A 24,984-nucleotide genomic window follows, 5' to 3' on the forward strand; every position below is an offset into this window, starting at 1 on the left:
CCTATGTGTGCTGCATTCTGCAGCACACATAAGAGAAACATGCCTCAATGCGTAAAAACAATCCTGCCAACACAGGCACCCTTGCACCATGGTGCCTGCATTGCCACTAAGCTGCCAAAATGGCGCCAGTGCAGGGGGAAAATGACAGGAATGCACTGTATGGGATCAAATAGGTGCACTCCTGCCCTTTCATTTTGACGTATGGCAGTGCAGCAAGGTGATTTGCTGCTCTGCCCTACACCAAATCCCCCATAAATGAGACATAGCATATAGAGACCAGGTTGTGAGCCTACCCTGTACCCAGACATAGTGTCCAAGGTGGTAGGTGTGTCAGGTAAGAGAAGCATGGACTACCCATTGGATAAGACTTTTGGGGCTTAATTACAAGCCCCTTGCGCCACCGGCCTCACTTTTAATATGGGGAAAAAGTGGTGCACCGGTGCTGTAACCTGGATTGTATTTATCTGGTTACTTTCTCCCTAGCTGCTCAGCCAGTGTGAATGTGTTGCATGGAATGTTGGTGTGAGTGTCTTGAATGGAATGTTTGGGTGCCTGGATGCTTGAGTATATCAGTTGGAGTATGGGCTGAGCAGCAGGCAGACTGCTCCTGGTAGGGCTGCATCTCTACAACTCAACTACCTGTAACTGAACTCAATCTACTTAAAACTACATCCTGGCTGTGGACCTATCCACTACAGATTATTGGCGAGGATGGGATATGAAATTCTGCGTGCTTTAAAAAGGACTCAAACAAGAAATCTCTAACGGAAACCTACTGAAACCAAGATAAACACCAGTTTGAAGTACAAGGCGTGCCAGCCCCACCAGTGTCCTTTACACCGGATAGCCCAAGCCTGCTTGTACTTCATTTGTTTAATGTATTGAGAGTTCCTGCTTCTGTGATTTTGAGCACCTGTCAGCAGACAGCCCGCCCTCGACATGCTTCATTGCTCTACTAATCTTTATTTTTCCATGAGGATAATTGTTCTGAGCTTGTGTACCGGTACACACATGGCAATGGCTGCCACTGACCCCTGGGACCCTGCCTGCTGTGTTTGTGGCTCTACATACCGGTCAGCACAAGCCTGGACATGTCAGTTTATGCTGTGAAACCTTGGAGTTATTTCTAATTGAGAATTAGTACGAGTCTATGCTCTTCAGTCGACTAAAGGTTTCAATTTGTTTGTGATGTCTGCACGCTGTATCATCACTCTTCTCTGCCTTTCATTTGTGGAATGAGTTAGTCTTTTGCGGTACAGGCACCACTGTTCAGCCCTGCGTGAACACACCATCGGTATGTCCTTTATTTATTTGTTATGTGTTAGCCGATTGCAAATCCAGTGTTTAGTGAAAGCCAAGCAGTGTAATTGCCAGTTCGGTTGACAGAGTTTGCCTACTCTACTTTAAATTGTTTGCACACCACTTACCGTTCTTGTGGTCGCATGAAAGGCCTGCTGTTGAGCCGTTGCTGTCACGTCATACAATGAACGAAGCCTTGCAAGGAAATTTTGGTGCACGGACGCACAGATAGCCACTCTACATGCACGTCCACAGTGTGCCGCCATCTTGTGTTTGGACTATTCCCGCGGATTCGTAATTTGCTTGCCTCACAAGCTGTCTTCAGTTCTCTTTTTGCCAGCCATGAGTATGGAGAGCCAGCTGCAGTGTGTTGAGAGCTTGGATAAGAATCGTTAAGTCGAGGGATCTACTTGGACTGATTACCCACATGACAAATTGCCTGTATGATTGGTTCCCCTCCAGGGTAAACCACAAACCCTGGGCACATTTGAAATCCCCAACATGCAGGAAATCAAAAAAAGCTGCAAATTTGACCTGGATAGTTTGTGGAAGAAAAAATCTTAAAGGCTTTATTGTGGAAAGCCCCAAACATCAAAAAAGATCTCAGCACTAAGGTGAGAAGAGCCTCATTACCCAAGGGGTTAAAGTAAGTTTGTTCACATTACAAATTTCAAGTTGGGATAGTATTGGGTCAAACTCTACCCTGGGGATTGGAACGCCTCTGGCTAACAACCAGAAATCACACCTGTCACTTATTTTTGGTTATGAAGTAAACAAAACCAAATGAGAATGCAACTATGGTGCTAAGAGGGTAAATATTTACTAATTCCGCAGTAAATTTGTACAGAATGATGTAAAACACATTGCAGCGCATACATGAAACCAAGAAATTAAAATATAAATATTTAATCTGGAAAATGTTACCAATAATGCATCTTTGATTACTTTTATTTACAGAACCAAGTGTTTCATTCCCAAAAGTATGATTTAAAAAAAAAAAGAATCCTGACATGAAGTTTAACCTTTTTTCTTCATATCTGTAATCGGTGCTAAACCATCAAATTAGAAAACATGAAGGGCATGTACAGCTTAAGAAAGAAGCTGCCTAGTAACATAAATTGCCTCTGTATCAGTCCCACATACTAAACACTGCCCTAAAACATCCAAGCTATTAACAGATAGTGACTGATTTGGCAAAAGATTTGTGGTCTCTATGCGCTCATTACTGTTCCAAGCACTGATTGAAGGTTGATTAGTATTAGGTTGCTGCATACTCCTCCGAGATGTGTGTGTAGCATTCCTTCCACCTGCAAATAACCAAAAGGAAATGTATTAATATGGAGTTTATTAAACACTTGGTTTCTTAATTTAATGGTCTCCTAAGGTGTGACGCTGTCTAAGTGCTGTACAGCAATTACAACAATGCATGAAAGATGCAAACCATGCTTTTAAGTTTACTCTTTATTTTCCGTTTATGTTAAAGAAAGTGAATGGTCAGTGGTAAAAAGTCAATACAGAATGCAAGGCTCAATCGTAATTTGTTGAGGTCACTTTGAACAAATAGACATGTCAATGACGGCACTATTACCAGAGAGACGTGCTCAACTCTAATGTCAGAACTACTACGATTTATTCCACACGGAAATGTTCGAGAGTCCGCATTAGACAGAAAAAAAATAAACGTTCATAGAATAATACTTGACAACTGCCCAATAAAGTCATGGCATATGCTGTTACTCCAGAGACAGGTTTTGAAACAGCTTTCTTGACCATCGCCACAATTCATGTGGTTGATGTGAGAAGGGTTACTCAAGAGGGAGATCATACACCAGAGTCCGGGGCATAGCTTTTATAAATTATCATACTTGAATACTTAATAAAAATGTAAAGAAAATCAAAATATTGGTTTGATCATAGATCAACATAAAAACCAAGGCGGATGGCCACGTCACCCACAGCGGGACACTCGAAGAAAAGTCCCTTAGTGTTTCCTCATGCCCAGGGTAGTATTTTTAGGTCTCGCCTAGCGTTGTACGCTCATGCGCTGCTCGCTCTGTGAGACATATTGTGGATGAGGAGATTTCAGAAGGTGACTTTAAGCCCCGCCCCTCAATTCCATTGGCTCGCGTCGTTTATGTAAAACGCTGGCCTCTGATTGGAACTGAGCCTTTTTGGTTGCCGCCTTTTCTCCTTTTTCATCAGGCCCATCCGGACTGGATCGTCTGCTTCACGGCTGTCGTGAAGCAATTTCTTATCTTTAGAGGGACCATCTGTTTCTAATTAGTTCATCGCTTGATTCATTCCGCAGAGCGAGCTTTATGGGGCCATCGGTTTCTAATTACACCTCGGGATGCGACCTTCCAAACGTGGCTCATTACACTCATGGTATCGCCTCGGCTGCTTTTTCACATTTATTCCACGTAAAGAGCTTGTATTCTGGCTGCGCATCTGCGCGGGCCACAGAAAAACGCAGTGTGTCTCTGTAAACAGTGCTGAACTCTGCCATTCGACAGAAGTGGCCACGACTTGTTTTAGCAAACCAGTTTGTGGCCCGGTTCACGTACTACGAGCACAGCTCAATAGTTTGCCAAATGTGTTGCATTGTTGAGCGTACTAAAAAAACGTAGCTCGAAAATAAATCGTGCAGAATTGTTCAATTCTGCGCTCACGTGAAAAACGTGTGCTGCATGAATTTTTGCAGGCCGAAAAGTATAATAATCGTTATTTTATTGCGTGCCGTGAGGTCTCATTGGTGGGGGCTGGAAGCCCCTTCCTCTTAAGTCTCCAGGAGAGCACGTAGAAGCAGAAAGGAGCCCGTCATTGCTGCTGCTCCCCTTCGTCTCCTGCGCCATTTTGAAGAGCTTTGTCGGGGTTCCTCGCTCGCTCTGCTCCACCGCCCCCAGGTGTCCACGGCTCTGCCAGTCAGCACGCACAGGATCCCAGCTTGACCGCCTCCCAAATTTCTGCCAAGGGCCTGGGAACCGGCTGGGACTTAGCAGAGATGTAAAATGATTTATTTAGTTGTGTCACCGCCGCAGATTCCTCACCAGACCCATTTTCATTCATAACCTCCTACGATATAGCAGTTTTTGGTTTAAAAACACACATTGGGCAAGAGCTGCGCTAAGAGGACACGTGGACGATGCTCGGAGAGCCACAGCTCGCCTCTCAAAAGCAGTCGATGTATTGGGATCCGCAGCGGAAAGACCTGGGCCCCCTAAACCTTCTGTCTCACTTCTTCGCGCAGAAGAAACACCTCAGCCGAGCGGCTTCCCGCCGCAGCCTTCCACGGTTTTCATATTTTTGGCAAAGGTTTCAAACGCGTTCTCGTCTTTTCCTTTAGATATTGTTACCTTTCGAGGAGGACGAAACAATTATTTTACAGAAGAGAGGAGACGGGGGCAAAAAGCGCTGTTGAATATCAAACAGCATATTCCTTTAAGTCTTTTCGAATTTGGAAAACTACTCTCACGATCTAACAGTGCGCGATTTAAAGAGTATTTTAAAAATATGGCCGGAGTTGTCTTTCGCTGTGTTCTGTTGGCAGAGTGGAACTCTAAAGTTTAAAAAGAAACACTGACTTCTCTTATAGGAGTTTCATGCAAAACCAAGCAAATACTCGCTCACCTCAACTGACAAAAAACAGGACGCCAGCCAAAAGATAGTGAGTTGCCAATTTACCCAGCGAAGCGACTCTTATGCCAAATATATTGAAACTCCAGTGCATCCATTTCAATGGATTGGCCGTGTTTTGCAACTTTATCAACACATGTTTAATCTAGTTTGAAATTAAACAAAATCTGCCAGAGATAAGCAGGCTCTTTTTAAAGTGCCAGATAATGTGTAATATTGTGTCTTTAATTATATTAATAAAATGTAAAATAAAAGTGTCCATTATTTTGTTTGTTTGGAATCGCTTGAGCGGTATAAAGAGAGTAATTAAAATCAAAATTGATGTTTTGAAAAATGTATCAACCATTAAAAAAAAAAAACACCAGCCAGGGAAAACAATGCAACTCCTATTTTAAAAACATGAATAACCACACAAGCTTTTTTTTTTTATAAAGACATGTATAATGTGCAATAAATAGTTTGCCATTTACTATTAAAGAATTTCCATAAATAAGTCTACATCTAAAACTTAAAAAGTGGACCAGTCGCCCCTGTTTAAGCAGTCTAAAATGGCCATTTATCTAACTCGCGTAAATGCGAGACCTATTGCATTGCAAATAAGAAGACATCTTCCACAAATAGGGGAAACCAGAGATCATTTTTAGGTCGAGCCTAGAGCAGCGCATGCGCTGCTCTAGTAAAACGACCTCTTGGAATTGCTCTGGACTTTCCGTGTGAAAAGGCCTACGGCTTGCGGTTACGAGCAGCAGCGCGCAATGTGCAATTTGTCAGATTTCACACGAGTGCGCAGCTGCTTTCACTTCACGATCACTAACTTTTCTACAATTTGCATTCGGTTGTAAGCTGCAGTGAATCCAATGCTTGCCATCCTCTAACAAACGGAAACAGGGCTTGCAGTTAAGATGCTCGTCAGTGTTGCTGTAGCATATGGTCATTTTACACTGGAATCTATTTGAAATGCGTGGGCACCTTGTTTTCAGAAGATAATGGACTAGAACCTTGCTCCCCAGCACCAAAGTACATAAAGATTGCCATTATGCCATATCCTCTTCAGTACATGCTAGTGGAAATCTCCTGTCTATGGCATCAACGGAAATAAAAGATTATAGCAACACAAATAAACATTCATATATTTTTTCAAAATAACTTTCTTTTGTGTCCAAATAAGGCAATTAGTATTATCAGGAAAGCATTTTGCACTGAGCTGCTTTAAAGGGCTGCAGAACACCGATGTCCTGGCAGAACCCACACACTTTTATGGAAATGCAGCACTCCTCAAGGGGCACCGGCTTGGTTTTATTTGAAGAGCTTAAGGCCAACAGGAAACGTCACTTAGGATTGTTCTGCAAACTATTAGCCTGTAAACTCTTTTATGTAAAGAAAATACAAATTAATCAACATATTGTACAACAAAGAACAGGGTCGTCGATGCTGCGTAAGCAGCTGCTGGGCGATTGAGTGAAGCTTTTGTACCTTTTAAAATAGAGGATGCTGTTTTCATGGCTCTGGTTGTACTCAGAACCTTTACGGGTTCTACTTAAGCACGGGCACATACACACGTGCACCAAAACATAGCCTTGCGCTTCTTTTTTTATAAATTGCTGCTTTCTTGTTTGAAGTGTCTAGCCCTGGAATTCAGATAAGAGTAATGTGGGTCTGTGTTGCCAGATATCAGGCAGCCAAGCTTTAAAATATTATCCCATGGTGAGCTCTCGGCTCTGGTAATGTTGACAAACCATATGTCCACGGTAATTTGGGTAACAGAAACAACTCCTCCATTGGCAACGTTCAAGCATAATTGCAAAGTTACTTTTTTCCCCCCGTCATATAAACCACAAACACACAAAACAAAAACGGTATAATTGCTTTTTCACAAAACAAGCATTGGCATAGTAAATAGGTCTCGCTTTTGGGACCTTATAAGTATTTAATTATGCAGCACAATATCCTTGGTGCAACATCAACTGTTGCATGGCTAACCACTTCTAATGTCCCAAAGGCGAGACCTATTTGCTATGCCAATGCTTGTTTTATTTTGCAAACACAAGCGATTGCAAATTCCTTATAGAAATGATAAGATTAGCCCCGGATAAAGAGCAGGGAGCCCCTAGCTGGGCGGCATTGGCACTGCAGAGCTGGGCGCAACACTCAAGGCGCTCTCCAGTGAGTCACCACAGGGCTCTGCCCCCCAAAGCGTGGCGCCGTCTTCACGGACACCGCGCTGACCAGTGAACAGAACCGGAGTGATTAGTGCCAAAGATACAGAAATTGATCAATGAAAATGCACGCCATCATAACTGGAGGGCATGCAAATTGGTGAATCTACGAATCGCATTGTCGGAAAGTAGGATCTGCTTCTATGGTTACTCCCACTTTTTGCCTGGTGCTAAGCTGTATTTGACTAGTCTGACTGGGATACTGCTAATCAGGACCCCAGTCTATCTGCTTTCTCCCTAAATTGTTATGTTAAGTACTTAGATACATCCCAAGATTGGACTAAAGTACCCAGGGCATAGGTTCCCCAGAGGTCCCCCATGGGCTGAAGCATGTACTATGCCACCCATGGGAGACCATTCAAAATTGAACTACAGGCCTGCCATTGCAGCCTGTGTAAGCTGGTGCTAGCATCACTTACTAAAGATATAGGTTTCATATATCTAGGGTCACTGCACTTAAAACCTATAAGTCACCCCATAGCAGGCCTTATCAATCCTGAAGACAGGGTGCTTGGTTCTAAGTGTGAGGGTGCCCCTGCATGAGTAGGACACCCCCAAAGCCTACGGAGTCCATTCTCCTGTTTGTAAGTGAAGCAGCATATATTATATAGATGGGCAATGTGTAATTACACGATGACCATCTCGAAATTGGCTACAAAGAATCCCATCATGTTTGGTATCAAACATGTTGGAATCATACCCCCACACTGTAAACGATGTGAGAGGTATGATTCCAAGCACTGGAAGAGCCCTCCGTTAGGCTCCCAGGGTTCCCGGTACCAGCCTTCTTGACCTGGACAGCACAAAATGGTTGCTGCCTACCAGAGACACAATTCTGCCCTCCTGCTACTGAGCCAAGCTCGAGTAAAGGAAGGCAGAACAAAAGCCATCCTGTCACAGGGAGGTGTGACCACCTCTGACAGGATTTAGTATATTGGGGTAGGGTAGGTGCACTTGCCAGCGTCACTCAGTCTGCATGAGGGGCACATTTGGTGTCCCCGTGTATAGTCCAGTTCAAACCAGTCCTGGGAGCTGCTGGCTACCACTCTGGCGTGAAACTAGACAAAGGACATGGGAGTAGTCTCCCCCCTGTCCAGACCCTCCCCTGGGAAGGTCCCCTGAATCGTCCCAACCCTTTCCCTAGGGTACTTTAGGGTTTACCTGGGTGTAGGTCCCTAGGTTCGTCGTGGGACAAGATTCAGATCAGACACCACTTCTTCTACCATCTGGGCACTCCGGACTTTGCTAGGGCTCAACTTAATCTCCCTTCAAGTCTGCTGCATCGCCTGTGCGTGTGCACCATACAGGAATCTTCCAAGGCCTGTGGGCATCAAAGACACCTGAAGGAATCTCTCTTGGCGTGAAGGAGTCACTTCCCTGCATTCGCAAGCACTGCAACTAAGTCGACCGGTCTGCTGATCCTGAGCTCCACCAGACTCCATAGGGTCTGCAACATAGGTGGTGGTGGTTTTCCACAGCTCCCGAGGCCTGCCCTGCCCTCTCACCAAGTTTGAGGCCAGTATCCCTCTTGGGGATTGCAATAACCGAACCCCTGTGCACCGCGTCAACTTGCTGTTGCAAAGGCTTGTTGGCTTCCTTCAAAGAAGTTCTTCCGGCTCCAAGTAGCACCAACCTCAAGCACCTCCAGTGACCGGAAACTTCTGCCCCAGCGCACCCTGTGCATTGTGGCCTGCATCTTTTGGTGAGCTGCTTGAGGTCCTCTCGCAAATCCCCTGCCTCCGGCCTGTGGGTCCATTTGAGGGTCCCACTTGTTTCATTTGGGCTCCCCCGATTGCTCGGGTCTTGCCCTGACTCCCCTGCTTTTGGTGAGTCCCCTGGATCTTGCTGGTCCCGATGTTGCTCCTTCTTCACTTACTGTGTTGGTTGCATTTGCCAAGGCTTGTTGGTGCTCCCGCAGGTCACGACCCCTCAGCACTCCACATCCTCCGTGGGACAGCTTGTGCACGGCTCCTGGTCCTCCTCAGCACTGCCTGGTCCTCACAGCTGCAGAGTCAAGGTCATCGTCACCCTTCCTGCAACACCAGATATTGGAGGGCATTCGTCCTCCAAGTCTGCTGGTCACTCCTGAGTGACAAACTCTGTCCCCTCTGCTTGCAGGTATCTCATCTACAATCCACCTTCAGATTCCACCGGTCACTTTCTCCTTATTCAGCAGCAGCACTTTCCTGAAGTCCTCAAGTGGATTGGACGGCGGATTCCGACACCACTTCACACGTATGCACCCCGCTTCCCTTGTGTGGATAACGTAGGTACTAGGGTACCCACAGGTGGGGTGGCTCTCCAACCTTCGGTCTTCCACGGGGTGTTTTCAGAGTACACTGGGAAGGGTCTTTAATCTTTAAAAATCCAACCGTGACTTACACATACAGTTGTACGGAGCATGTGGTCGTGTTCCCACACTGCACACGCTCTCCGTGGGTTTCCTAGTCACTCACCTTGGGCGGTTCCTTGGGTCCCCAGCACTTCTACATCCTCTCAATATTGTCTTGACCAGAGTCGTGGTTCTTATACCACTTTCTTAGTATATGGGTTGGTCTCCTCTGGGGCTCACTGTGTATTCTGTGCTATTTACTGTGTTTCTTTGCAAAGTATTGTGTGCATTGTGATGACCTCCGGGTAAGAGATATCTAAACGTGTTCGAGAATTATATAAGAAATACATATTTTTATAAATACTTGGTGTGGTTCTTTCATTTAATCTATACTATAAGATTGTATTCTGGTAAAACAAGCTGCTTTACACTCCTGGTCTAACCCTGAAGGTTGCTCTCCACAGCTACCACTTCCAGAGCTGCCAACGTCGTTTAAGACTTCTCAAATCACCATAAGGGTTGTCTGGACTGCGGCAAGCTGCCCACTTATATTAGTGGCCATCATATACCAGGCCAGCTTCTTACACGCATTTAGCCAGGTCCGCACTGCAGGCCAAAAAGGATTCATGGTCTCAGAATGAAAGCGAGCAGTAGCACACCATAGGTGTAGGCAAGCAACCACATAATTTGACACTCCAGATATGGCAGTCACACTTTGAGGCTTCAATAATCCAGAGCCCATCAATTAACAATGGCAGGTGGCGAGATATGGCGGTACTTCCCATGAACCAATACCAAAGGGGATGATGGATGGAGCGTTTGGGCAAATCAAACACTCACCCCCAGTCAACTGATCTGGGTTTAATCCATCATCATTCTTTAGCTCACTCCACCACCCCAGTTCAGACATTGCCATATGCAAATCAGTCTGACCCTGTGCCTCATGGGAACAGTCCAGCCCAAACTGCCAAGCCATGTCTTCCCTGGACCGGAAACAAGCATCCTGGGACCGGTTTTGGGTTCATAACCCTCAGACAGGCTATCTTGAATCCAGTGGCAAAGTGAGCAAGGGACCCACGTCTGGGAATACCCTGCCAATTTAGGGCGAACAAAGCGATACCAAAGGGGATTATGGATGGAGCGTTTGAGCAAATCAAACACTCACCCCCAGTCAACTGATCTGGGTTTAATCCATCATCATTCTTTAGCTCACTCCACCACCCCAGTTCAGACATGGCCATATGCAAATCAGTCTGACCCTGTGCCTCATGGGAACAGTCCAGTACTTCCCATGAACCCATCATTCAACCCCACGAGGGCACCATGCTGACAGCAGTGAAAAAAAAAAATGAAACAAAAAAAAGACAATCAGCAGGTATCTGCAGCCATGCGATGAATAGCAACACACATTGTAGGTAGACTTGTTTCATACTTAAAGGCAGTAACAAGTTACAATCCTAAAAGACGATAGCTGGCCCAAAAAACAAAAAAAAGCAGTGATGGGCAAAGGAAGAGGGTCAACTTATTGGCGCAACAAATAAGCTAGGTGTAATGAATGTGCCCGCAGGCTGCTGCCTGTAGGTGCCCCCCCTCTACACTTTTGAATAACCAAGGGATATGGGGCCTAGTCACAGAGGAGGAAGTACAGAATTGCAAGTGTTCTGCACAGATTAACACATAAGACAAGCCACATAGGGGAGGTCTAGCCCTGCAAGAGGGTGTCCCATCTTTGACAGTAGGAGCTTTATCTGCTTAGTAAAGAGCATCATTTTGGGTTGTAGTTGCTTCAAGCGGGCTTAACAGAAAAGAAAAAGGAGCAAATCAGAGCGACCATGCCACCCCAGCGGACGGAACCGACATGCTATGCTAAGCTGTAATTAGCATCAATTTAACTGCACTAGCGCAATAGAAGGTAATAACAGTCTAGGCTGCAAGGTCACGGCTCAACTAGGGGCTCCAAAAGGTATACAAAGGAGCTCCAACTGACATTGTACAGTTTCGGAGTGACAACTATACCACAAGTGGGCAGACGGGAACATATAAGGAAAGTCTGCAATAATAGCATGCCAACAGCCCGCACAGGTAGAGAGACGTTCAATTCTCATAGTGTTCTGCTCGACTCAAGGTCAGCAGTACTTCAGAAGCCTAAAGCTGTAGCTACCCGTAGGCAATAACAAAAAAAGAAAAGGGGGGGGGGGGGGGGGGTCAGTTACAAGGGTTGCTATTGCATCCTTGCAGCAAATTATAACATGCAAATGACAGGCGATGGAGGAGTATGCAAGTTATGACTGAAGGGGCGACATCACCAAAGGAGAAAAGGCCATCATCATTAGTATCTACTTATTTCTAAAGCCATTTAGTAGCGATAAATTTACCCTAGAGCTACACAGGTGGGAGACTCAGGGTTGCAGTAGGGCATCCTGAGCCATGGCGGGTCTTACAGGCAATCCTAATGCAAAAAGCTATCATTACCCCCTCAGGGGGAGATGGGGCTGCTAAATATGAGATCCTCAGGCCATAGGCGGCCATGAGTAGAACGCGGCTGTGACCCCTTCATCCCGTAAGGGACTGTTGGTATCCTGACAGCTGGGTGATTGCCTTACCTCGCTTTGTGGTGGCACGGGTGCAGCAACCAGTAAAATAAATAGGGCCGCAGCCCCAATGTGAAAAAATCAGCACCGGATGAATAATAAGATAGCAATGCAATACCCGGTGGCTGGAGGTTGGTTCAGGATGGGTGTCAGCGGTTAGTCCTAAACGGCACTGCACTCGTATGATCACCCGTAAGTTAACCTTACCTGTGTACTGCATAACAGAATATGAATAAACTAGCAACAGTTTTCCCACAAGAAGGTGTGTGGTTGTTTTGTTGAGGATGCAAATGTATTTTGTCACAAAAGTATGTGTGTAGACATGTCAGATGACAGAAGGGCTAAGCGTGGAAACGCTTAGCCTGTCCCAACATTGGGCTATTAAACACATCTTACCTACAATTGTTTCCCTGAGACTCCTCTCTCCCATTCCAACACATCTTCGACATATCGTAATTGAATACTTTAATCAAATTTGTCCAATGGAAATTAAACAAAACTACAACTCCCTGCATACATTCCTGTTGCCGAGTTAAAGTAAGGAAAGAAAAACCTACAAACGATAAAGATCTGCTGTTGAACCACCCACAGAGTGCATTCTACAATGACTTAACAATACTTAATTACATTTTCAGTAATTCACTGAAGCAAAGTTGGCATATGTGCAAAATGAAAATTACTAACATTTGGTAATGCTCTTTCTGGTGGATGCTTGATCTAACTGCACACTCTTCACCTTAGAATACATTCCAGCTGCCAGAATGGATCCAGAAACTCTCAGCAACGCTTCTGTGCATGACTGACTAGGTAGTGCAATGACAGGCCGGCTCTGTACAGCCCCAGAAGTGATAGCATGGAGCCACATAAGCGCCACCCATGCCAGATGTCAGTTTCTTTGCTCCCTCCGCACCCTTGGACGCAAAGTGTGGAACAACTGTTGGTACCAGTGAGCCAATTCCCAACTTGGGATCCTTTAAGATGTTTAAAAAGAGGCCACTCTAAAGAACAGGGAGGTGGGAAGGCAGTGAGGAATCTGCGGTTAGAAAGCATATCCACAAGAAAGAGCCTTACCACAGGTAGCAACTGTTGTATTTTTATTGTCGACTAGCTGTTTGTAGCGGGTGGCAGTAATGTAAATCATAAATAAGTCTGCATCGTTACAGTTTCTTTTCCAACTTGAGGACTGGTCATTTTTTGGTTATTTGGTGTCATTAATGTTTTTTGTCATGTATTTACTAATCGTCAAGTATTTTGTATTTATTTGATGTATTGTTGAATGCATATGTATGTCCTTTTCCAATGGCATGAATTCAATGTCTTTTTGTATGTTAAAAACTAACAGTGAAAGTAAAAGGTGAAATAAAAACACCAAACCCCTATGGTATAAAAGCTGTCAAAGACAGGCATTCTGCGTGCCAACACAGTAGTAGCAGTCTTGGTCTCTGTGGAAAGGGCTCTCAGACCTTCCAAGGTTGCTTCTTGGCCCATGTGGAGGATATCTTAATGCACAGGACTAGCCATCTTGACAAGGTCCTCTTCTGCATCGCTTTCGCTTTCTTCACCCCAGAGAACCCACAAAAAGCGGATTGTCCATGCAACGGTCCTTGGTACTATCAATGTAAAACCTTAAAGCCCTATTGGGGTCCAGAATCAAGCCTCTCCTCTTTCGAGGGGTGAGGAGGGGCAAAGAATGCTGGTACAGTGATGGATTGCTGAACATTAAAGGTATTGAGAACTTCATGTAAAAAGGCCACCTGAGCTCTCTGCGCCCGTTTGTCCTGAAAAACGATGGTGTAGTGGATTGTACCAACAGTACCTGAACTTGCTGGCTCAAAGGATGTACACATGAGAAAAGAAAAGACCAAGTTAAGGTCCCAATGAAGCATCAAACAGTTTGGGAGGTGTCAAACCTTCAAGGAAATGCATTAAAAAAAAAGGTCATTTAAACAAGTATGGCTGGTCTGGCAAATGTAGAAAAGCCGAAAGGGCAGACATAACTTTGTCAGAACCACTTTCAGAAGGCCACAGGGTATGCAGGGGTTACTGTGCCCAACTTGAGTAGTTGAGACCTTTTACTCCTGATGTCCTGATCTACTATGGACCACGCTCAACTGGGCTAAGTACCCCTTCTGCACTTGACTGTCTGGGGTACCTGTGGTCAAACAATCAAGGCCTAGGGGGCAGGGGGAGGTAGATACAGGGCAGTGAACATTACTCATAACTGAAAATGCAAACAGTAAAAACAATAAAGCAATGTCCAGCCAAATACTTGTTTTATAAGAAAAAGTTGTATTTTTTTCTAACTGTACTCAGGCAATAAAATGCGATATTCAAATGCAACAACAATCCCCTTGAAGTCTGGGCTCTAGTATTTCTCAGGCAAATCCCAAGTCCCACTCTCCTTCATGCAACGTGCTCAGGGTTATTCCACATTCACTGGTGGCTGCATCAGGGAATGCAAACTACTCAGCCATACTCAAGAGTTCTCCCTACTGACCTTTCTCAGAACTTTGTCTGAACAGGCCCAGTTCTTGTTTTACTGGCTCTCGCAGCAAATAGTTCAGCAATGCAGCGGGTGCCTTCAAATACGCACCGAGGGTCCTGCTCATTTGAGAGAGGTCAGGCAGCGACAGCACAGAATCACTCTTGAACGGTGATGCCAGACATCTTTCGGATGTTGGAGCTGCTCCCTGTTTGCGAAGAAGCAGTAAGTTGACACTGCCAGTGAAGATGTGTTGTTGTCCAAGGAGTCGGGTTCAACCTGCAAGTCGTAGCCTCAATCTCTCCTTCGGGCACAGGCCAACATCCTTTGGCAACACTGGTACTGGCAGCCCCCCCCAGGCATATGCGGTTGCCGCGGTACGTGGCAATACGGGTAAAGGCTCTTCCAGCCTCAGCACTCTGACCACGACAGTCAAGTATTGACACTCCTAGAAATGATACTCTAACGGTGGCCCCCTCTGGCATACAGTCTCACCTCTACGCAGCGATACCATGTGCAGCAAGACCCGCACATCGCTCAATATACAGCCCAGTCTACAGCAGACCTCTCCTGGCATACAGGGGTCACCAAAAACAGTACTGCACACGAGTGATGGATGATCGGGGGTGAGCAGAATCCTCACACCTAGCACATGAGGTCCTCACAGTAGGACTCCGCACTGAACCCCCCCACCCCAACCCACCCTTTCAGCCTCAGGGTACACTGGTCCCTCACCAGCAGGGACTAGCAGGCCTTGGCCCCTAGTCCTGATTACAGGCAGAAGTCTTGCAGAGCTTTCCCTCCTCACATAACCCGTGCAGCTACTTGGCAGATGACACATTTTTGGGGACTCAAACTCCTCTTATAGCCCTTTCCCAGACACTGAATGTAATTTAGGGTCTGGGTCTTTCTTTGAATTTTATGTTGGAGTTCTGCTTTGTTTGAAGTGAACACTACTTTTCATCTTCCTTCATGAAAGAAGTCTGTCACACAGCAGGCCCAACTCTGAAGCGGATTGTCCACAACAAAATTCATGGGAGTGACCAGTTTATACCTGGATTTCAGCCACAGTGAAATGTGCATCAAAGGGTTAATCCAAGACCCCCAGCCCTTCTCTTTCTGATTCTCTTATCAGCTCCATCTCCCTTCCTGAGATGTACCCAGACCCCTTCCTTGTGACCTATCACTGAATCAAAGAGCTGTCTTGAGTATAAAGTTTGTCCCCCACCCAACTCACAGGAGTGCAGCAATACACAAATCTGTCACAGGGATTCCTCTCCATTTCTTTACCAGGTATGCCTGGGCTTCCCAAAATAGAACCCAAGGTCCTCCATGGAGTGTACCATTGCAGGCACATTTACTCAGTGTATATTCAGAGCACACTTTGTTCAATACTGATCACACACTATCTGTGCACACTAGTTCTCACTGAAGCTTTTCTATCTGTAACCGGGGTGTGCTTTTTCAAAACACATGCACTGCTAGCACACACTCAAGTAATGTATTCCTCTCAGGCTTACATACACCCAGCACATGTACAAACCGCACATGTACAAACCACACATGTTCTGCAAAGTACTGGTCCATCCTTATACTGTACCCTTCCCAGGAGCACACACAACTAATGCAGAGTCACTGCTCATGCAATATGCAGCACTCTAAATCTACCTGATGTAGGCACACAGCAGCTGAACGTTTGAAAAAGTTAGCGAGTCTGTAGGCCTCACTCCAGTGACACAAGGTAAAAAGATCCTGTTCACTACTACTGATCACTACATGGTATACTGTCACCATCGTGCTCATGCTGCCTAACTCCTGGTAAAGGCGGTCGCCTTCCCCCAACTAGGAGGGTAGCACTTTGGGAGCCCCTTCCGGTCCAACAAGTCCCCAAACCGAGAGACAGGCCTAGGTCATGGTGCACATGGATGATCAGTGTCCGCCTTTGTTAAAAATACATTTAAAATTTTTTTACAAATCTGCATTAGGGATCCAGACAAAGGTACAGGTGGGCATTCCAGGCAGGGGTACATGTCCTTTACCGTACAGAGAACGTTTCCCTCCCAACACCTATAATACTGCCTACAATAAGGCTTTGCAGGGGCCAATACACATAACGAACAGGGGAACGAACAGTTTGGCTTGTAGGGGAACAGTCTTGTGGACTCTGCAGCTAGCCACAAATTGTCTCAGTACTTGGCGTAAATGTACTTCGTGAAAAGCCACCTGGCTGCAAGAATGATATCGACTTTAGGTGGCAGATCAAATGCAGTTAATTGCCACAGCAATTGTGTGCAGTTGATGGTGCACTTTACAAATACATGCAACAGCTCAATCTCCATGCACGGACCTATAGGCTGTGCTGATTCAGGTGAATAAAAGACTCATAACCTGAAGTTCCGGTTATCACAATCTCCTGGCCAAATCCCAGGCCACTAGGATGGGCCAAGTTGTTCCGGTCCTTTTTCAGAGCTAGGGTCAGGTGAGGGAAAGCGTGCAGGAGTCCTGTGTTCCATTCCAGACGGAATAAATCTCCTAGTGCAGTGGTTCTTAACCTTTTGACTTCTGTGGACCCCCACCTAATCATTACTGGAACCCAGGAACCCCCACTGAATTACTGGAACCCAGCCCCCCCAACCCCCGGAACCCAGCCCCCCCAACCCCCCAAACCCCCCCCCCCCCCCCCCCAAAAATGAGTCATTACTGGTAGGCGGGAACGTGGCCGAAGCATTTTTAATGGCTTGCACTGCAAAACAATACTGAAACAAGCACTGATCAAACAAATACACAAATTATTACATATTTTATTGAATTCACAAACATTTAAAACAATTACAAATTAATGGGAAGGTTGGGACTTTCCTAAATTCAAGTGAGGCCATCCATTGTCCACACAATATTTGGTTTAATGCACTTTGATTTCTACCATGAATCAATCCGAGGACACCACCCACATTTTTGGACTTTAAATTCCAAATTCCTTCACATTGACAATGTTTTAAAATGTTAAATTTTACATTGTTCTTCTTAATTGATATACACTTTATTAATCTGACAATATTGTTCAATTTTCCAATATGTCATGGACACGGAGTAGGCTTTGCGAACACACAATGGTCCCCCAGACCACAGTTTAAGAACCACTGTCCTAGTGAGTCCCTTCATGGAAACTCCAACGTGCAAAACCTGGTGCATTTGACGTGTGGAAAAGATCTAGTCAGTACTACAACTGTGACACCTTGGTATGTAGCTACGATTTGTGATCTGCCAGATGCCACTGACTGAACTAGTTTGCTCTAGCATTCAAGGATCCCACCAGGTGGGGCACGATTAGAGAAATGTCCTGATGCTCCCACCGGCTCCAAGGGCGCTGGGCTTCCTGGCAGAGGACCCAGAACTCCACTATGCCCCGCTTGTTGAAGTACCACATGGCAATGGTTTTGTCCATGAGAACCTGCACCAGTCTGTTTCAAGGATGGCGCAAGACCTTCAATGCCAGACAAATGGCCCATTGCTCTTACAGATTGATATGTAGACAGGTTTCCCCCTGAGAACAGAGTGCAACACCTCTGACACAGCACATTCAACAATGATCTCCACCTAGCCCTGATGACCTCAACTCCGTAGTGATACGTCAGTCACCACCGTCAGCACTGAGTGGGGAAGGGAGAGAGGCCTGCCACTGGACGAGTGGATGACATATGCCAGGTTTCAACAATGCTGTGCCCACTGGAACTTCAAATCGCATTGCAGAAGCTTCAGAGCTCCTTTCACCTTATTGAATTGGATTTGTAAGGCACACAGCTACCCGAGGGGATTTCCCGCCACCGGCCAGATAGAAGAGCAGAGAACTAGCAGAAGGGTCTGAGAATTGAAGAACCAAGACTTCAAGTTTTTCCGAAATAGGCCATAGTCAGTTTCCTCACATAGTGAGACCAGTAAAAAGTTTCCACAAGGTAGGTCCTAAATAAGAGAAGGACTGGCCGCACATGCAGGAGAGTTTGAATTTCGGGACTGATAACCTCATCTGATGGGTGGAGCGCAGAAGCCACAGAGGTTGGTAATGCTGTACTAGCTTTTGTAAGTATATGGGGGCCACTCCAGTTTTGATTTTGAACATGTAGCAGAGGGCTTTGAATTTTATACGATTCCCAGCCGTCAGCCAATGAAGGCCACAAAGAAAGTTAGTGACTGCTGAAAATGTTGGCACCTGGCACAATAATATGGCAGCTGCGTTCTGTACCACTTGAAGTCTTTGTTTTAAAGCTTGTTTTGAGCCCAGGTACAGAAAATTGCCGTAATCCAGCCTAGAGTTAAGGGCATGGACTACCGTTTCCCACGAGATCCACGAACAAGGCTGAAACATCAGGATCATAGCCCAAATGTCCCGAACTCACTGTGCTGGAGGTAAGGCCTTGAACAGCACAATATCCAGGATAGCCCCAATGAATGGCAACCTCTGGAGAAGGAGCCCAGTGAAACTTCTGCTCACGAACCTTAAAAATACCAAGTGGTACGCTTTCGTATGAAGGCTATTCATGACCGACTGTGGCGAGGCAGCCATTAACAGCAAATCGTAATAGTAAAGTAAGACTGGTATCCCCCAACCTTTAAGCGTTTTCTGTGAATGCCGTCATAAATTTCTGGTGAAGCAAAAGGGGAGCACTGCAAATTGGAAATCCTACTGGCTGACCACAGAGCTAGTATATGAAAAATGCATCCTGCAGTTCCAAAGCCAGCATCCGGTCTCGTAGGTCCAGAGTGGCAAGGATCTGGACCAACATAAGCTTACTGAACTTGTCCTTCTGTAAGAAGGCACTTGAACTCCAATACAAGTTGGAGGTCTTGGTCTTTATTCAGGACAAGTATAAAAGAGCAACAACCCTCCCCTCTCTCGATAGCACCCTTGGAGAGCAACACTTGCACCTTCTGCAGCAAAATGGAAAGGTGCTCATCCAAAAGTAGATCAGATGTGGGGGGTAAAATGTAGTTGGGCAGACAGAAAGGGTTGGGCGTAAACGTGCTGAACGATCTGTAGTACTATCTGTTGAAAGTGATGGAACACCATCCTCGGAATGCTATTCTCCTACACAGGCTGGGTGTGATAAGGGCAAGCTAAGGTGGCTTAGATGCAGTTGCTGCAGCTGTGGTGAACTGGGTGGACTAGGTCTCCTAGTAAATGCTAAACCCCTGAAAAAAAACTAAATTTCTTAAACTGATGCTGAAAATGTTTGGTGGAGGTCTACTCTCCTTACAACGCTCACAGGCAGAACCAGCTTTTTCAACAGAGATGTGAGCCATCAAAGGGCATAGCCATGACAGAAGCTTGCACACTACCAGAACATCCTGTGGAACACATCCAGGCGTGGAAGCAGAGCACAATGCTGGTGTCAACTGCCTTCCCCAGACAGTCAATAGTGTCTAGACCAGCACAAATCACATACTTTTTAAAAACATTTTTATTGGCAGTTATCATTAGTAACGATTAGGTAAGTAAATTTACAGCATTGCATTGGTCACCCCTCCATCTAGCACATATTTTACAAATAGACTTCTTCCAGTAATTATTAATCATCTGTTCTACCCATAGCAGGTTACCTAATTTAATAAACAAGCTGAATACATTATCGGTCAATTAGACCCATCATATTTGTGTTACAGTCTGGGATGTGTGCAAATGCATTTCATATTTCCAGCCACTGTATGTCCATGTTTTGAAGAGGACGGAGCCTCATTTGAAAAGAACATCTCAGGGGAAGCCTGCAAAACAAATTCACAACAATTCTAACTTTGAAAAAACTAATCTGCACAAATCACTTGGCTGCATCCTGTCCATCATAGATCATCTGAGCCAGAGAGGCCCTAATGTCTTCTGGGACCGCTAGCAAGATTTCATTGGCTAAGTCCAAAAGGGCATGCCTATAGCGGCCCAGCAAACCTACTGCATTGACTGATCTGAGGACCAGGCTGGCAGAAGAAAGATTAATTGTTTCCAAAAACCACAATCTTCATTCTCTTAGATCTACAATCTGTAGTAGTCGTAGGGAAAGAATTGAGGTTAATGTCGCTGGTAGATGCCTGGACCACTACACTCACTGGAGCAGAATGCTTAGTGAAAAAAAGACAGGGTCGAGATTCGGGTTGTTTCTTGCCATTTGGCAAGTCACAGGTGGGCAGGAACATGGTGTTGACCTAGTTCCTATCAAAGCACCCACGAGGGTCACGTTGAAAGGGAGCAAGAGCTCAGATGTGGCAGGCCCTGGCTGTAGAATTTGTGAGAACATTAGTTTTGGTCACAACAGAGGGAAATAGTACATTCATTACCTCACCAGGGACTGGGGGCTTGTTAATTGAGCTTTGCTCTTATTAATGCTGCTATCCTTACCTATTTGCACATTGACATTCTTTGGACCGCATACCCGCATTTAAAAATTTTTAAGAAGCACACGCATTCTCCTTGCCGCTCCCTTTGCTCATTTGCACACTGGTTGATTGCAGACCGGTTTTTAAAAGTTGCAGGAAACTTTCATTAGATTTCTTTTTACTTACTTGTTATTGCCTGCCAATTGCGAGGGGTATAGCCAACTTCCTAGTCGATTGCAGGGACGCCATTTTGAAAGTTGGCGCTCTAGTGTTTCCGCACTTCAGCGTACTTAATGCACGCTGCCCGGACGCGCAGTGGACTGGGGGCTTGTTAATTGCGCTTTGCTCTTATTCCTGCTGCTATCCATGCCCATTTGCACATTGACATTCTTTGGACCGCATACAAAAAATATTAAGAAGCACACGCATTCTCCTTGCTGCTACCTTTGCTCATTTGCACACTGGTTGGTTGGTTGCAGACCTGTTTTTAAAAGTTGTAGGAAGCTCTCATTAGAATTCTTTTTACTTGTTATTGCCTGCCAATTGCAAGGGGTATAGCCGATTTCATAGTCGATTGCAGGGACGCCATTTTGGAAGTTGGCGCTCTAGTGTTTCCGCACTTCAGCGTACTTAATGCACGAAGCCCGGACGCGCAGCGGGCGCGCGCCTAAGGCAAGCCCGCCTGCGCTCGTCCTCGGCCGGACGGAGGCCAGGGCCAGAAATGCTGCCCTTTTTTCCAGCAATCGAAGATATGTATACAGCAGCTTAGAGCTGATGGCGTATCGACCCCCCTCCTGCCCTCATTTGTCCTGCCTGACATTACAGGATCCTTGGCAGGTAAATCCTTGCTCGGTTTGTGGATTTTCGATTTATGCCACTAATACCTCTAGCTCTCAGGACCTTTTTCCTGCTCCTGTGACGGTGAAATTAAAAGCCGGGCTGATAAATTGTAGATCATTAACAAAGCATGCTCTGGATATTTTCCTATCTATAAATGATAACAATTGGGATCTGCTATTTTTGACAGAGACATGGCTGCGGGAGGATACCAATCCTAAGCTGATTTTAGCCATTCCAGACAACTATGGCATAATTTGCGCCAATAGACAAAAAGGGAAATTGGGTGGGAGAGTAGCCATCATCTACAAAACGAATTGGTAGTTGGTAGCTAGAAATCTTGATCAGCTGGACTCCATTGAAGGCCTCTCTTTCTGTATTAAACTTTCAGCTTCCTTATCTTGTTCTGGCTTGTTCCTCTATAGACCTCCTAATGCCAGTCTCAATCAAATTCCTATTTTAGCTGACTACATCTCTCAAGCCAGTATACGCCATTCTAACTTTATGGTGCTTGGGGACATGAATTTACATGTGGATAATCTCCTCTGCCCCTATAGCTCCAACTTCATTTCCACACTAGCTGGTTGTAATTTATTACAACATGTATCCCATACAACTCACAAGGCTGGCCACATTCTGAATTTGATTTTTACTAATTTTTCTGGGATTACTGTTGACTCTCCATTGCCTGTACCTCGGTCAGATCATTACTTGATCCTTTTTCATTTCAGATGACTGGCATTGGAAGAATCACTACGATTCCTAAAGAGTATAGCAGAAACTGGAGAACAGCCTCTCCAAATCATCTAATTCAACAGCTCATGAATTCTAAGCCCTGCCCTTCCACGGATCTTGAAAATAGCATTTTAAACCTAAATAAGTGGATAGTTGATGCACTTGATTTTCTTGCTCCTTTGAAAGCAATAAAGTCACACATATTTCTTCCTTCCGCTCCCTGGTTCTCAGAGGAGCTCAGATCCAAGAAATCGGAATGCAAAAGATTAGAGCGCAGCTGGAGACTTAGTTATTCCACGGCTAGTAAAGCAGATTATCGTGCAGCACTCAAAAAGAGTATCGTAAACTTCTTATTGGACATAAAAGACTTTCTTGCCAATCGCATTCACAGCGCTAAAAACTCAGAGAAATTTTTAAAATAGTGAAATCTTTTACTGATCCGTCAGCTCTTTCCCTCACTCATCCCCCATCACAGAAGATTTGTCATAGTCTGAGTTTTTTGAGGAAAAAATAGCTTTGATCTATGCCTCCTTCCCTGAACATCGGGAGACGCCCCTGCTACCTGGGGATCACGATTCGAGATCTACCCCCTTCTGTCCTATCAGAATTTGCTGAGGTTTCCATTGATGCGTCTCTTCTTGAACTGCAGAAGTGTAAATCTGGCTCGCCGAGTGATCCATGGCCAGCTAAACAATATAGCGCTTTAGCAGAACTTCTTAATCCTTATTTGAATGATATTTGGAATTCTTCACTTAGACAGGGCATCTATCCTGCAGTCTGGAAGCATGCTTTTCTTCTACCTATTCTAAAAAAAGCAAATGCAGATCCCGAAATTACCAGTAACTATAGACCCATCTCGTTGCTTCCTACTCCGGCTAAGGTCTTGGAGAAACTGGTTTATCAACAATTGGCTGGCTATGTTGAGACTAATAGTCTCCTTCATGACTCGCAATCTGGCTTCCGTCCCGGCTATAGCACAGAAACAGCATTGATTGAGATGGCTGATGCAATACGCTGGGCGGTGTTGGTGCTGCTAGATCTATCTGCAGCATTTGACACCGTCTCCCATCCTATTCTTCTGAATCGGCTTAGAGATATTGGCATCCAGGGTGTTGTGTTGAAGTGGATATCATCTTTTTTATCTGATCGTAAACTACAAGTTCAGACGCATCCTTTCACCTCTCCTATTAAACCCTTTAAGTGGGGTGTGCCTCAGGGTTCTGCCCTGAGCCCGCTTCTTTTTAATGTCTGTTTGACCCCACTGGCGGAAATGACTGCAAATACTGGGATCAAAATGATATCCTATGCAGATGATACCCAGCTTTTGTTTACCTTTCGGGATGTTCACACCGCCACTTTCGATCCATTAAAAGACTGTTTGAAAAGTATTGCGAGCTAGAAGGATCAGAATTTTTTAAAACTCAATGCTGACAAGACTGAGAGCTTGTTTTTTTTTAATCAACCCTGTACCCTCTCTTCGAGTCAGTGGTGGCCGGATGAATTGGGCTCTGCTCCCCTTCCCAAGGACTCAATTAAGAACCTAGGTGTTAGATGGGACAAGCATATGTCCTTGTCTACACAGGTTCAAACGGTGGCGGCCGCTTGTTTCGGCAAAATTAAAATCATTAAAAAATGTATTAACCCTCTCCACAATACTACTCGTAAAACGGTGGTTCATGCATTGATAACATCCAATTTGGATTATGCCAATGGGCTGTACCTGGGTCTTTCACTGGGTCTGATGCGTAGACTGCAGGCAGTTCAAAATGCGGCAGCTCGGCTGATTTGCGGGGCTCCTCTGCGTCCTCACATTACTCCATATCTGCGACAACTTCATTGGTTATCCATTGCCAAACGTATCAAATTCAAGGCTTTGACCTTAGCCTACCGAGTCAGTATAGGTAAAGGCCCATTATATTTAATAAAGACTTCATCTCTATCATCAAACCAGATCTCTCCGCTCAAATAATAAGCATCTACTTGTCATCCCTCGTTTTGTAAAATATAGAATGAGAGGCAAATCCTTTGAAGTGGGAGCTACTCAATACTGGAATAATCTACCGCTTGAGCTCCGCTTGATACAGTCTGATTTGGAGTTCCGCAGGTCTTTAAAAACCTAGTTGTTTAGTCGCTCCGCCTAGATCTTCGCCTCTTGACTTGCCCTGGTCTACTTCAGCGCCGGGACACCCCTTTTGGGGTAGCTGTGCGCTTAACAAAACTCATTTATTATTATTAGTTGCCAAGCAGGCCATAACTGCAAATGACACACTTTTCGTTAAGTGGTCCAAATGTTGAACCTAATCTCTCATATCAGAGGAGGTATCTAGAGTGACCATCGGCCTCTTGTAAATCCATACAGACAGTGTTATTATAATGAAAGAGAAGATCACCATTGTCAACTCCATCACCATCAAACAAGTGGTTGTGTTGTAGTGATTTTGTGGTGCAACACTGGTCAAGATCAGGCCAAAGTCAGTTCACGGTTGGACATCAGAATTA

The 24,984-nt window shown here is 45.2% G+C and overlaps 1 protein-coding gene across 1 annotated transcript in view; it reads right to left on the reverse strand.

Annotated features, from left to right (window-relative positions):
- Nucleotides 1–2,095: 2,095 nt before the first annotated feature.
- Nucleotides 2,096–24,984, reverse strand: part of NUP43 (nucleoporin 43) — a 203,009-nt gene continuing 180,120 nt past the window's right edge. The window contains exon 8 of the mRNA XM_085612218.1: nucleotides 2,096–2,606. Coding sequence (XP_085468344.1) covers nucleotides 2,389–2,606 — 218 coding nt within the window. The 3' untranslated portion in view covers nucleotides 2,096–2,388. The remainder of the gene's footprint in view (nucleotides 2,607–24,984) is intronic.

The sequence above is a fragment of the Triturus cristatus genome, chromosome 6 (genome assembly GCF_964204655.1).
Source record: "Triturus cristatus chromosome 6, aTriCri1.1, whole genome shotgun sequence".
Classification (NCBI taxonomy): Eukaryota; Metazoa; Chordata; class Amphibia; order Caudata; family Salamandridae; genus Triturus; species Triturus cristatus.